The following is a 13,427-nucleotide window of genomic DNA, read 5'->3' as shown; positions in this document are numbered from 1 at the left end:
ACATACATACATACAGACATACATACATATATATATAAATTAGTCCTTTTGTAATTGTGTTTCATTCTTATGTAATCCAAAATGTTAATGTTTTGATATTATTGCCAAATGTGCTTTTGTGACATGAAATTTTTGGACACACATTATTTTACCTGCATATTTTATTTAGTGCTTGTAATGCAATTATGCAATAGTAAGATAGTAATGTACAGTTAGGTTCATAAATACTTGGACATCAGCAAAGTTATAGTCATTTTAGGTCCTACAGCATATTGAATTTGAAATGCAATAATGAATATGAGCTCAGAGAGCAGAATTTTAGATTTAATTTGAGGGTGTTTACATTCACAGTAGGTGAACGGTGTAGCAATTACAATCTGTCATTTTTAGTGGTTCAAAAGGAGCACAATCTATCTAACAATCATAAATGTAATTGTAATTTTAAGTATTTTGTTGCAAATCCTTTGCAAAAAATACTTAATAACTGTCTGAAGTATGAAACCCATAGACATACCAGACACTGGGTTTTTCCCTGGTGATGCTCTACCAGGCCTTTACTGCAGCTGTCTTCAGTTCCTCCTTGTTGTTAGAGCGTTTTATCTTTAGTTTTGCCCCCATTATGTGAAATACATGCTCAGTTGGTTTGAGGTCAGGTGATCAAGACTTTGCCTAAAAAAAGTCTTGAGTTGCTTTTGCATTATGCTGTGGGTCATCATCCACTTGCACTGTGAGGCGCCATCCATTGAGTTTTGAAGCATTTGGCTGAATTTGAGCAAATAATATAGCCGTATACACTTCAGAATACATCCTGTTGCTTTTGTCAGCAATCCTCCTCAGTAAATAAAAGGGAACCATTTCCATTGGCAGCCATACATGCCAATGCCTTAACACTACCTCCACCATGCTTAACAGATGAGGTGGTGTGCTTTGCATCTTGAGCAGTTCTTTCTCTTCTCCATACATTTCTCTTCCCATCATTCTAGTCCAAGTTATCTTTTGCTTGCTCACTGTGAGACTGATATGTTGACCTCTTGGAGGGGGCTCTTGATCTGGCCGACTGTTGTGAAGGGGATTTTCTATTCTAGGGAAAGAATTCATCTGTCATCCACCAAAGTTGTTTTCCATGGTCTTCCAGGCCTTTTGATGCTTCTGAGCTCACCAGTACATTCAGGTCTTTAAGAATGTACCAAATAGTTGGTCTGGCCACACTGAATGTTTTTTTATCTCTCTTACGGGTTTGTTTTCATTTTTAACAACAATAGTTTCCAAAAGCAAATGCCACACCTGAAATCAAGTACCAGCCAAATGTCCAATTACTTTTGAGCCCCTAAAAATGGAAGGCTGTGTATAAAAATGGTTGTAATTCGTACACCTTTCAAATTAAAGCTTAAAGTTTAAATAACTTTGTCAACATCTAAATATCGATGCACATGACTGTAATCATATGAAATAATTCAAACAAACTGTCTTCTCATAAGCAGTAACAAAAAAAGGAACATGAAAACATGAACGTTGTTAGTGCCCATATCACAGTCTCTTGTGGTATTAATGACACATGCTCATGTATCAGTATTTCTATGCAAACAATAATATTGTTCAGCCCTGATATGTCGTATTAAATAACATAGATTTCTGTCAATTGTCTGTTTGGCCCCAGGCGGAGCACTTGGTGAGTAAAGGGCGCCCCCTGGTGCAGCAGGAGTCTCTGGATTTGGACGTCCCGGAGGTGAGAGCTCCCAAACGGGGAACCATGGAGCTGCTGGAGGGTGAGAGGCTGGACGACCTGGAGACCTGCATGGTGAGCCGCTGCTCATCTGATACCATCAGGGGACTGTTTTAATTCAGTGAAGCGATTACTGACGTTTGTTGAGTTCTTTGAGAAGTCTTGACTTGATCAGTTCCTGAACTGAGTATGTAACTGACTGCACACAGTGAAAATCACAAATGTGTATATAGGCTTGTAGTAGTTATCTTTCTGAATATACTCTACACAATCTCTAAAGGCAACCTAGATTCATTCAATTTTCCTAGATTAACGCTTTTGGTGAAGGTCCACAAGTTTTGCGTGTGATATGTTCTTGTACTACTGATTAGAGATGAGATACGCTGACAGGCCTGAGGGGAAACAGAGTCAGTGTTAGTGTTGGCTTGTCTCTCTCCAGTGACTGGTGTACATTTAATAGATTCATAGAGTGCTTGGCCCAGTGGACTTTTTGCCTCTTTATGGGATTCAGACGGTATTTCTTGGTATTTAGATCTACAAATCTATGGTAGTATTAACCCACCTCAGTGTTTCTGCCCCTACAAACAGTTGCACTTACTCATGCCTACTTGCCATTCCCTGCACCATTCACATTTAGTTAAAATTACACTTTTCACGCAGTTACATTGCCACAGTACAGTGTGGATACAACGGTCGCTACTTGCTGTAAAACTGTTTAGAGGGTGCAACTGTATTTTGTCTTAAAGACCCATATGTGTTGGGTGGCTCATAACTTTGTTTCTGTTAAGACACATTAGATGTGTTTGAGTACCTATTGAGCTGCCATGCTCCCCTCTGCTGTGTAGACAGGCAAACTGAAAAACAGCTAACCGAGACCATCAACTTGGAGAGCTGTGTAGCTGGTTCCTGTGTAGACAGTTCCTCCAGCATTTGATCACCTTTTCACCTCAGTGTCCAAACAGTGTTTGACAAACGTTTATATTTGTGGAGACTCTGGCTGTTCGATTTCAGAAGTTTTGTAGTCAACTCCAATTCCAATTCCAAGTGGCTGGAATCGATGAAGTCTATTCCATACAATAATCGCAATTCAAAGCACCAAGACAGAGAAGGACATCTGGCAAAAATAAAGAGTACAAAACGAATTATATTTGACTTTAGCAAGCAAATTTGAAGAGCTAACAATAGCTTAATTTACTTTGTTGTCTAACAAGGGCTGGGCAAGTCCCTGATTCTCCTTTGTCACCTCCTTCAGGTGGGTATGTTTTGGTACTGACAGTGTAGTTTGATTGTAGCCAATTTGCAGGGTTGCCAACTCTTACGGTTTTGGCGTGAGACTCATGATTTTGGGTTTTTGACGCTCTGAGATCAAACCTGCACCGTGATTATTGTATGTTCTTTCTGCATGTTGACATTCGATTGGTTCATGTCGTAGTCTGTTGGGAGCACATTGGCTATATCTCCCACAGCTCAGCTTTGTTTTCATTTCATATCCTTGTCATCTTCAAGTTACTTGAAAAGATAAATCTAGTATAAATTAAAAATTACTTCTCTCAAATAGTAGTGGGTATACCGTATGGGTATACCGTATACCATAGTCTTACTACTCTAAACTTTAAACTTTAATTCAGCTATAACTTTAACTATATATCATTTAACAAAACAGTCAAAACAGTTATATTTGATTACAATTATGAACTAGAGCTGCTTTAGAGCAAAAACGAGGACCAGCTGGGGGTTTTAAACATGCTATATAGAAAGTGACAGCAGAATATCTCACATTCCCCGTGAATACAGGGGTGTGCAGGCAAACTTGAGTGTCTGTGTGGAAGCCTTAGTGAAGACTGTTGGCCATGTAGCTAGCTAGTTACAAATCAGCACCACTCGATCCTCATAGCTGTAGCTAACTGTTCAGAGAAAACTCCACATAGCTAGGTTGATTAGTTCATTTTAGCCAACTCATGACGTTTGATAACACGATCACAACAACCAAGCACTAACTGGCAAAAGCCTGAGGCGGCAGAGCTAGCATGCTAATATACACTCAGATGAAACTTAGCTGTTTTTAACCTTCCTATAATGTTTTTCTACACTGGAAAAATGAGTGTGCCCTTAACCAGTTTGAGTTTTAGCATCTGGCTGGAATTTTAACACGGTGAAGGAGGTAGTGGTTATCAGGCCTGACAGTGGGGGAAAATAACCAGGACAGTTTTTTAGACTGCAGGCCCACAGCGAGGATTTAAGCCTGGGTTTTGTATCATTCCTGAAGCATCAGGTTCACTCTCTCTGCAGGTTTTGGTCTTTAAGTGACGTGCCATGTGCTGTAAGACCTTTGGATGGAAGTGTACAATGCTCTGCTTGTTCTGCAGCTCTCTATAAGAGATGGCTGCTATTCATTAGTGGAGTTTCAGGCTGCCAATGTATAATTGTATATCCATTGTATGAAGAGTTCATTGTAATGTTAATGTGTCGTGTATAGCCCAGTATGTACATTGGTGTCTGTTTCTTTGTCTGAGTTCATGAATTGACATACAGGGAAGTGCAAGTCATTGAAAAGGAACGTTCGTTTTCAATGACCTCCTGGTTGAGCTGGTGTGCATGACCTGCTCTCTCTTCGTTCTGCTTTGCTTCTTTTCTACTTTGTTTCTTTTCTCTCCTTCTCTCGCTTTTTCTTCTCGTTTCTGGAACCACTGAGCTTCTTATCTTTCTTCTCTTTCTTCCTTTTCTTCTTCCTTTTCCCCCTCTTTTTCCCATCATTTGCTTCATGGAGACTCTGTGCTGCACCAGTGTAAGTACAGGCTGTTTTAGTCTGTCTTTCTATCTGTCTATCTGTCTCTCTCCCTTTCTTTCTTGCTCTCTCTTCTCTTTTCTCTGCTACCCTGTGCATAAACACTTGGACAAAGAGCACTGTTGTTCAGCCCCCCACACTATCACACATTCACATCTCTCTCACTTTCTCTCTCTGTCCTTCTTTCTCTCTCTCTCCCTCTCCCTCCCTCTCCCTCCCTCTCTGTCTCCCTCTGCCTGATGAGTGGTGATTATGAGGCTCAGTGTGAGTCTAAGCGCTCAGGGCTTATCTCTCTTCTTCATCGATGAAAATGGAGAGATGATTTCACTTCACATCTTCTGACTCAATGTGGCAGTCTTCATCTCTGCCTGTCGATACGGGAGATAGTGGGGGTCCTGAGGCGGAACAGTTTTGCTGCCTTTAGTCGATGTGTGTGGCTTTTGACTGACTGTAGCACTGTCGAGGCTCATACCAGCATCTGTTTGTCTATATGTGACACTGTTTTCTTTCACCCAAAAATTAAAGTAGCTTTTCCACTTGATACACTACAGGTTAATGTAAATTACATTCTACATACCCAGAGCTGATCATATGTAACTGAATTAGAAAGAATAACACAGAACAACAATGATCTGCTTAATCGGCTGCATAACAAGGGGGGTCCTGTTACGCAGCTGTTGAGATAGACACTTCCTAACAGATGCACGGATGCTATCTGATATACCAGATGAGTCAGTTGAGCTTGTTCAGCGATATCAAGCCCAGTGTGGACACATCACCATTAGTTTAATAGTTTGGCACTACAACAGAAATGAAAAAAAAAATAGTGGAAAACTTCTTGAAAGAAAAAAATTTTTAAATTAATTTAGCAATAAATAATAATAAACGCTGTTCATAATAAACATTTTACACTCTTGCAGGGACCAGGCACTCTGGTGAATCTTTAATGTGGAGCTTTGGGTTTATTTAAGATGTCTTTTGCACTGGTGCTGACACTTAATATTTCCAATTTTGACCAGTACTACAGACTCTAAACAGATGAGACACATCAATTTTGAATTTGAAACGGAGAGAAAAATGGGGAGAGTTCTCGGTTTATTTGTATTTAAACACATTTTCATTACTTCATCACAAGTCATGCTGTCGCTTCACCACTCAAACCAGAAATCAATAAAATCTATGAAAAAACCCCATAAAAACATGTGACACCATTTGCTGAACTGATATCTCGTCTTACAGCTAGCCTCTGTTCTAATGAGCTGCTTCAGCTAAAGTTATTTACAAAAATTGTATGTGATTGGACAGACTGTAACTCAGGACGGCTGCAGAAGCCACACTGGTTCATGTTCATGTACGTCACTGAAATACGACCATTTATTTACAAATATAAATTTTTTTACGTCCTTGGTTTGGTCCCCTGTAATACTTTGCTGGATCCACATCCGGACCACGGTTTACCAGTTGATGACCCCAGATATAAATAAAGAGTTGTTTGAAGCGAAAATTGTCCAGATTTTGAGTGCAGCCAGACTCAGTACTCTTTCTTCTATTCATTCAGCAGCTGCTGCGTTTAGGATTCAGTGTTTCCTTGTTATGTTCACTGGTGGGTGTTTGAAATGTGATCTAAGGTGTATCGATTCAGAAAGGCTTCTAACAGTCTGAAAGAGAACTTTTGAATCCTTGCTAAGGTACAGTTCTTTATGTGTGTCTGTGTGTGATGAAGTCAGAGGTATTGTGCTTCAGTAGCAAAAAAGCAAAGGAAAAGATTTTATGACCTTGAGCTCAGGAAAAGCACTGTATAATTGTTAGAATTTTGTTATTGTTACAGCTAGAGCTGTGTCTGAAGCTGTCTTAGGTCAGTGCAGACCTTTCACTGATGTGGAATGTACTTACAGTATATGGTTGTTGGGGAACAATGAAGGAACATGCTGCTTATAATGAGGAACTGTAAATGTAATAGTGGCAACTAATACTGGACACTCAAACAGTGCAGAAGACTAAAGTGGGTAAGAGTGATTTCAGAGTGAGGTTGACGGTGGTAGATATTTCGAACAGTGCGATCGTTTCTGTGTGGAAGGTCATGGAAAATAAGGTCCTTTCTAAGAATAATCAGTAGCACTTCACTGCAGGGCTGTATTCACAAGGCACGACACCTACATGAGTTCATTATGGCAATTGATTTAGACATTAAACATTTATAATGGCTTATTCCAGTACATGTCATCTGTCATAAAGGCTGCTTTTGTCAATATTGAGGTCAAGCTGACATACACTAGTGTCAGGTGGCTTCTGACACTGGGTTGTCATGACATTTGTTGGGTGAAATGACAGCGCATTATAACAGCTGACTTTGTAGCTCAGTGTTTATCATAGTGACATGATGCTGATGTGTCCTAGCTTAAATCTTATAAATAGTAAAATGAGACTCACTTTACCTACAAGCCACAGAAAATGTTCAGTTTCGTTCAACCAGTCTGACTTGGCAAGCCATGTCATATCAGCATTATATCAGCGTGACAAGCACGCAGCTACAAAGTCTGTCATTTCATGAAAGTGTAATGTAACAACCTAATATCAGGAAAAAATCACCTGACACAGATGTCATGTCTGCTTGTCACCACACAACATATGCAGTCTTTTAGAATACATGTTTATGAATATTGATACGGGTCGGTGGTGGTTATCATGAAGCGCTTATGCAGGTGTGATGTAGCCTTATGAGCATATGCAGAACATGTAGGATTAATGACCACTGATCATTCATGTTTTGATCATTTTTTTGTAGATGACACCCAAAGTCCAAAAGGAAGAGCATTCACAGCCGGATGCTGAGGCCTGTTTCCAGAGCTTTTGGTGAGCAGGACCACCACGCTTGATATTCTTTATGATATTTGAGAATCAAATGATATGATATTTGATGAGAATCAAATCCATTTCTATTTCATTTAATTTCTGTTTCTGAAATGAAGAATTCTGAAAATAGAATGACTAAAAAGAACATGGATCGTCTTATCTGTGTTTGGAGAAACTGGTCAGTCTTACCCATCAGTTTGACTGGTTGCTCATGTTCCTGACTGGTTTTCCTGTGCATCAGAGATGGAGTTTGACCTGGATAGGGCTCTAGAGGATGTACCCATCCACGTGGAGGACCCTACACCTCCTCCTAAACTGGAGAAGAAGGCATCAGGAGGCATGGGTGAGCTACCGTCTGAAGAGGCCAAGAAACTTCAGCATTACACCAAACTGCGGCCCAAGAGGAACAAGAAGACCCACTCCAGCAGAGTCCCTGTAAGTGTCCAGAGTTTTATGTTGTATGTTAATAGTCTTGTATAGCAGCGGTTTTCAAACTGGGGCTCGTGACACACAGCCAGGAAGCCACATCCGTTGATTTTCTTTGGTTTTTCACACAGTCACAGTGCTCAAAGCTTCAGCATTGAAACTTCATATCAGTGTGTTCAGTTGAAGACAACACATTTTGTTACTTTTAACACTGAATGTTTTAAATTAGATAACATTATGACACAAAAAGTGTTAAATGGGTAAAGTATGTTATTTAACACTTCACATTTCCGAGCGTATAATAAAGTATATTGAAAACTTAAGGACTTAAGGCCTTTTTTGAAGACTTTGTGGGTCTCAGGAAGGGGTCTTATTGGCCATTATTCGTCAATTTTGTGTACGGTCAAATGTGATTGCATGCAGATTTCACACAATTTTATTATTGATTTTTTATGGCCATTATTCATCAGTTGCGTACAGTGAAATCTGATCATAAAATGAGCGCATGCGAATTTCACACAGTTTTATTATTCATTTTTTGTTTGTGAATTTGAGTGTAATAGTTCAACAACCTGAAAAAAATGCTTGATTTGCGGTTAATTAACCAAAAGTATTGTCAGTATCATCTGTCACACCAATAATAAACATAGAAAATAACAATAATACTAATCATTTATGCACGTGGCAATCCAGTTTAAAGGGGTTGTACTTATTTTACATGCACATTTTTGCAAAACACATGCTGCAACTATTCTTTGTTCCATTTAAAGAAATATTACACTGTTCTTTTGTTTTATACTACTGACACCACCCAACAACACAAACAACACAAAACACAGCTAGTGTAGACATATTATATACACTGCAGTAGAACAGCATTTAAATCGGTTGTTTTTGGGTAATAATCACAGAATCACATCATTCTGCTGTCTTAAAAACCGAGATGCGTTTGTTTATTTCACATTTTATTCTTTTTAGTAGTTGTAATTTTAACACTGAAAAGTTTGGTCAAGTAGTGCACTCACTCCCTACAATACATGTCAGGCTCCAGTCCTCGCGGGCCAAAACACTGCAGACTTCAGCACACTGCCTCAATAAACACACCTGATTCAGCTCATCAGCTAATTAGCAAGGACTTCATGAACTGAATTCAGAGTGTTAGATGATGGTAAATACTAATGTCTAGTAGCACTTTGGCCTGGAAGATCCCCAGCTTGACATGACTGCCCTACAAGTGTAGCCGTTGGCTTATGAGCCGCTGACTGTGGTTGTTTTATTGACTCCCTACCAAAACGTCTGCATGAATTAAAGCGTGCCTTATGTCAATGATATGTAAATGAGGTGCTGATAGGCTGACATTTGATTTCACACACTGAAGCTGATTCATCATTTGCATTCAAATCTCCCCTTCGTTTCCACATCATACGAAAGGTTCATGAATCAGACGCAGAGTAGTTTGTACATCATTAATGGTGGTCAAATGTGCCCTTTTTAACACAACTTTGATGAATAAGGCCACTGCCTCTGCATATTTGTATATATAAATTAAAAATGGCTGTTAATGTCAGCTGTCCAATGACGTTGCGTGAGGGAGCAGTTCGAAAAGAAGCGGTGGCGCTTCACAGGTCTCGGAGGAAGCCTGTGTTAGCCTCGCCCTCCTAGCGTTGATAGTATCGTGTGATCGGGGGAGTCCTAACTAGCGGGTGGCACTGGCGACGACTGAATTGGGGAGATAATTGGGTTAAAATCCCCAAAAAAAAGAAAAAAAAATGGCTATAGATAGAGCAAAAAGGCGTCAGCAAGGGCTCAGCTTCTACTGTCTCCTTCAGTTAGAAAATCTTTGCTTAGAAAAATTGGCTTTCCTTATGAAGCTGCTTGAGAGAATATCAGAGACTGCAAGGCTGCATCAAGACAAAGAGGGAACTGTGAAGAATTTCCAAAATGTCAGGAATGTCAAAATTTCTGCACAGTTCAGTGGTTGTGGTGTAAACAAAGCCATTCAGAGTGGCACAAATATAGCCTTTTTATTTATTAACAAAAATTGCCTGCACATGTCTTCTGAGTGTTTAAATGCAGTGTTGATGCAGGAAAAATAGTAGCATGTCCATTAAACTCTTCAGACGTCTGATTCCTGTCACCACCACTGGAACAGTTCTGACTCAGTATGTTTCTCTAAAATGGAGCATTTCACACCAAACCACTCTGAATGACTTTGTCATCTTAACCATTTAATTATGTGGACATTATGTAAACACTATTGTTTTCCTATTGTTTGCCTTGCACACTCTAATGTGCTCTTACAGCAGATCAGCAGTGTGCCCTCTCAAGACGGAGAGCAGAATGGCCTCATGGGAAGGGTGGATGAGGGCGTGGATGAGTTCTTCTCCAAGAAAGTCACCAAAATTGATGACAAGTGAGTCCAAGCGTCTGCTTATCCTATCAGCATGGTTGAGTGATGTTATTAACCCTTAGAGTTATTGTTGTCATTTTGCTGTGCTATGCTTTCAGGGCATTGTTCATATGCAATTATACCATGAACTATGCAATTAATTATGTAATTAGTTATATTTACATTTAGTTTAAATTCTGTAACAACAGATTTCAAGTCTCTGACTAGTTTTGATGTTTAAAAAAAAAAAAACTTGCAAAATGTAAAGAGTGGGTTTATTTTCTGGAAAAAAATGTTTTCATCTGCACTTTTTATAGACTGTTCCCGTGTTTCAATGATTTACGAGTAAAAAATGTAAATAAATGTAAAATTAGCCTGTTAATATATAAATGTCATGGAGGACATGAGAGGCTTAATATGTGTTCAGTGCTCCTCAGTGTCAGAAAATGAGGTTTAACAATTTCAAGCCTGAAGCTCTTGTTTTGTTTGGTATGTAGTCTGCCTGCAGTTCAGTGCTGTCAAATACACAAACTGCCTGGAAGCTCTGTTCTGATTTCTATTTGTCACTTCTTTCTCTATCCTTCCGTCAGACGGCCGTCCCTGAAGAGCTCCGACTCTCAGGATGGCGAGAAGAAGCGCGACTCCCGCAAGGGCGGCTTCCTCAACCTCATAAAGTCTCGCTCCAACAAGTCTGACAAAGATAAAGAGAAGGAGAGAGAGAGGGAGAAGGAGAGGGAGAAAGAAAGGGAGAAGGAGAAGGAGAGGGAGAAGGAGAAGGAGAGGGAGAAGGAGAAGGAGAGGGAGAAGGAGAAAGAGAGAGAAAGAGAGGGAAAAAGAGAAGAGGAGAAAGAGAAGCTCCAGACTTCCACCCTGTCCCCCTCCCCTGTCCCAGCCCAGGCCACCCCACAGGCCTCAGAGGATCCGTCATCCCCCAAGGCGTCTGTGCGCAGTCCTGCGGCTGAAGCTAAAGCCAAGTCCCAGTCTATGCCCACAGAGCGCAGTAGCAGCTCTGACCGCTCAGAAGAGCTGAAGACCCCGGACTCGGTGGACTCAGAGCCCTCGGAAGGAAGCCCTCAGGGTAGCCGCCGCTACGGTGTCCAGGTGATGGGATGTGGCCTGCTGGCCGAGATGAAGGCCAAACAGGAGAAGAGAGCCACATTCGGGACGCATAAGGTGCGCATAGTTAGTTATTATCATTATGATTTTCACTCTTCTCTGTTTTCTGCTGTTGTGCTTAATGTTCTTTAACTGAATATTCATCTGAGAAACACATTTGAAGCATTTCCACACAAACGTTTAGATCAAATTGTCTTTAAGATTATAAAAGGAAAAAACATACATTTAATTAGTTTTGTCCAAACTATTGACTGGTACTGAAACTTACAAGCTAGTGTGGTGGTTTTTAGAGTATTCAGTCAACTGAGAGCATGACAATGGTGATAAAATGTTGCCATCAAGTGGTCATTGTGTGACAGTGCAGTCTATCCTTCTCAGCAGTTTAATCCTATCCCATTTAATAACATAGGATTCTCTTATTCTGGACGCCAAATCAAATTAGACACGGGGTATGCCTTAGTCATCATATACCACGTTGGCTCATTGCTAAAGCTGTTTCAGAGAAACTGGAAAAGCCCCTTAAAGCCTCATAACACCTAAGCACTTTTGAGAAATTAAAGATGTATTTAATATAAAAATCAATGTCTGGCAGTAAATTTAAGGCAGTAAGACTAGCCAACTGGCCTGAATCAGCTAAAGTATTTCACATAGCTCAACTAAAACTCTCCATTTTGATTTGGCAGCATTTCAGAAGCCCATTTGGGATTTTTACACTCTGGCCAAATTTGAACGAATGACCTTTGTAGAAACTTGCCTGTGTTGGGGGTTGCTGAGCCATTATGCTGTGGATAACTTTTCTGAAACCTGGGAGCGTGGTGGTTGTAGTCTGCTCCTTTCTTCTATCTGTCATATGCGTGTGTGCTGTTCTGTTTGTTTGTGATTGGTTACTTTACCCACAGATGCTCTTGCTATTGCTAACAGTGACTGAAAAACATTGGGGACCAGATGAGGAGCGATTAGCACTCACTGCCCCCTGCTGGCTTTCACCATTCTAGTTTTTTTGTTTGTTTTTTGTTTGTTTTTTTTTAGTACAAAAAATTGGCAAAAAAAAACCAAATTTGCATATTTTTTCTTTTACCCCAAATGTAGTCTTTCAACCAAAACTAGAGGCTAATGGACCTAAAATCTTTTAAGCATGGTACGGCATTGTTTGATGCCCTGTAAAAATGTTAAAATAAAGGAGCCACTAAAACACAAAGTATATATATATATATATATATATATATATGTGTGTGTGTGTGTGTGTATGTATATTTTTTTAATATACATAAAAGGCTGTAGAAAAAAAAACACAACAAAATAGCTGATAGAATGTTTAATATGTGGTTCTTACTTAATGGGGCTCTATTGTTTGACACTGCATTTCTCATGTCACTGAATGCTGGAGGATCCTTCATATGCGGCAGAGAAATGCATCCTTCATTTTAGACAAAATTATGCTGAAAGATACTGATGTATGCAGCATGAATGGCGCGATGCTGTGGGTCCAGATTTAAGCAAGTTATGTTACATTAGTAAGCACTGACGTGGTTACAGTCTGCTCAGGCCATCTCGAATGTGCATGAGTGAGAACTAAAGAGGAGCCTTTATATAGCAGTGCTAGGAAGACCTCTCCCTCCTCAGCAGCAGCCTGCACTTTAAGGCACACTGAATATGTGTAAAACAGAAAAATGTCCAGACAAAGGGTGTCATGATGTCTAATGAAAACTCCTGTACATTGTACTTTTGTCCACTGTCAAAGGCCCAACTAAGCATTTTCCTCTCTTACTCAAAATCTTAACTCAGTAGCAAATCTGATTATCTGCATACTTTTGTTTGAGCACAGCACCTGGTGTCTAAAGAATGATAACATTTTTCTACTGCCCCCTAGCCACCTTTTTGGAATTACACTTTATTTGACAGTCGTAGTCTCCGTTTACACCTGGTCATTTAATGTGATGTATATCAGGATTGTAACCTGGTAAGAGTTTAACCACATGCATTTACACTTGATAACCAATTGCGTCTCCAGTCAGATTGAAGTCCGATTGCTTAATGGTTTACAATATGCAAATCAACTCATATACAACAAACGGTTGCCTGTGTTGTTAGTTGTCTTTCCTGTTGTATTCAGAAAGAAGGTTACCCCCTTAGAA

General features: G+C 39.9%; 1 protein-coding gene across 1 annotated transcript in view; it reads left to right on the top strand.

Annotated features, from left to right (window-relative positions):
• The window catches only part of LOC118821746 (F-actin-uncapping protein LRRC16A-like), a 155,705-nt gene that overhangs the window by 124,598 nt on the left and 17,680 nt on the right, over positions 1–13,427 (top strand). The window contains exons 29-33 of the mRNA XM_036590478.1: positions 1,658–1,803; positions 7,300–7,361; positions 7,603–7,796; positions 10,094–10,200; positions 10,767–11,349. Of these exons, the coding sequence (XP_036446371.1) occupies positions 1,658–1,803; positions 7,300–7,361; positions 7,603–7,796; positions 10,094–10,200; positions 10,767–11,349 (1,092 nt within the window). The remainder of the gene's footprint in view (positions 1–1,657; positions 1,804–7,299; positions 7,362–7,602; positions 7,797–10,093; positions 10,201–10,766; positions 11,350–13,427) is intronic.

This window comes from Colossoma macropomum, unplaced genomic scaffold (genome assembly GCF_904425465.1).
Source record: "Colossoma macropomum unplaced genomic scaffold, Colossoma_macropomum, whole genome shotgun sequence".
Lineage (NCBI taxonomy): Eukaryota > Metazoa > Chordata > Actinopteri > Characiformes > Serrasalmidae > Colossoma > Colossoma macropomum.
The sequence above is the reverse complement of the archived record's forward strand: the minus strand, read 5'-3'. Positions and strand labels throughout refer to the sequence as shown.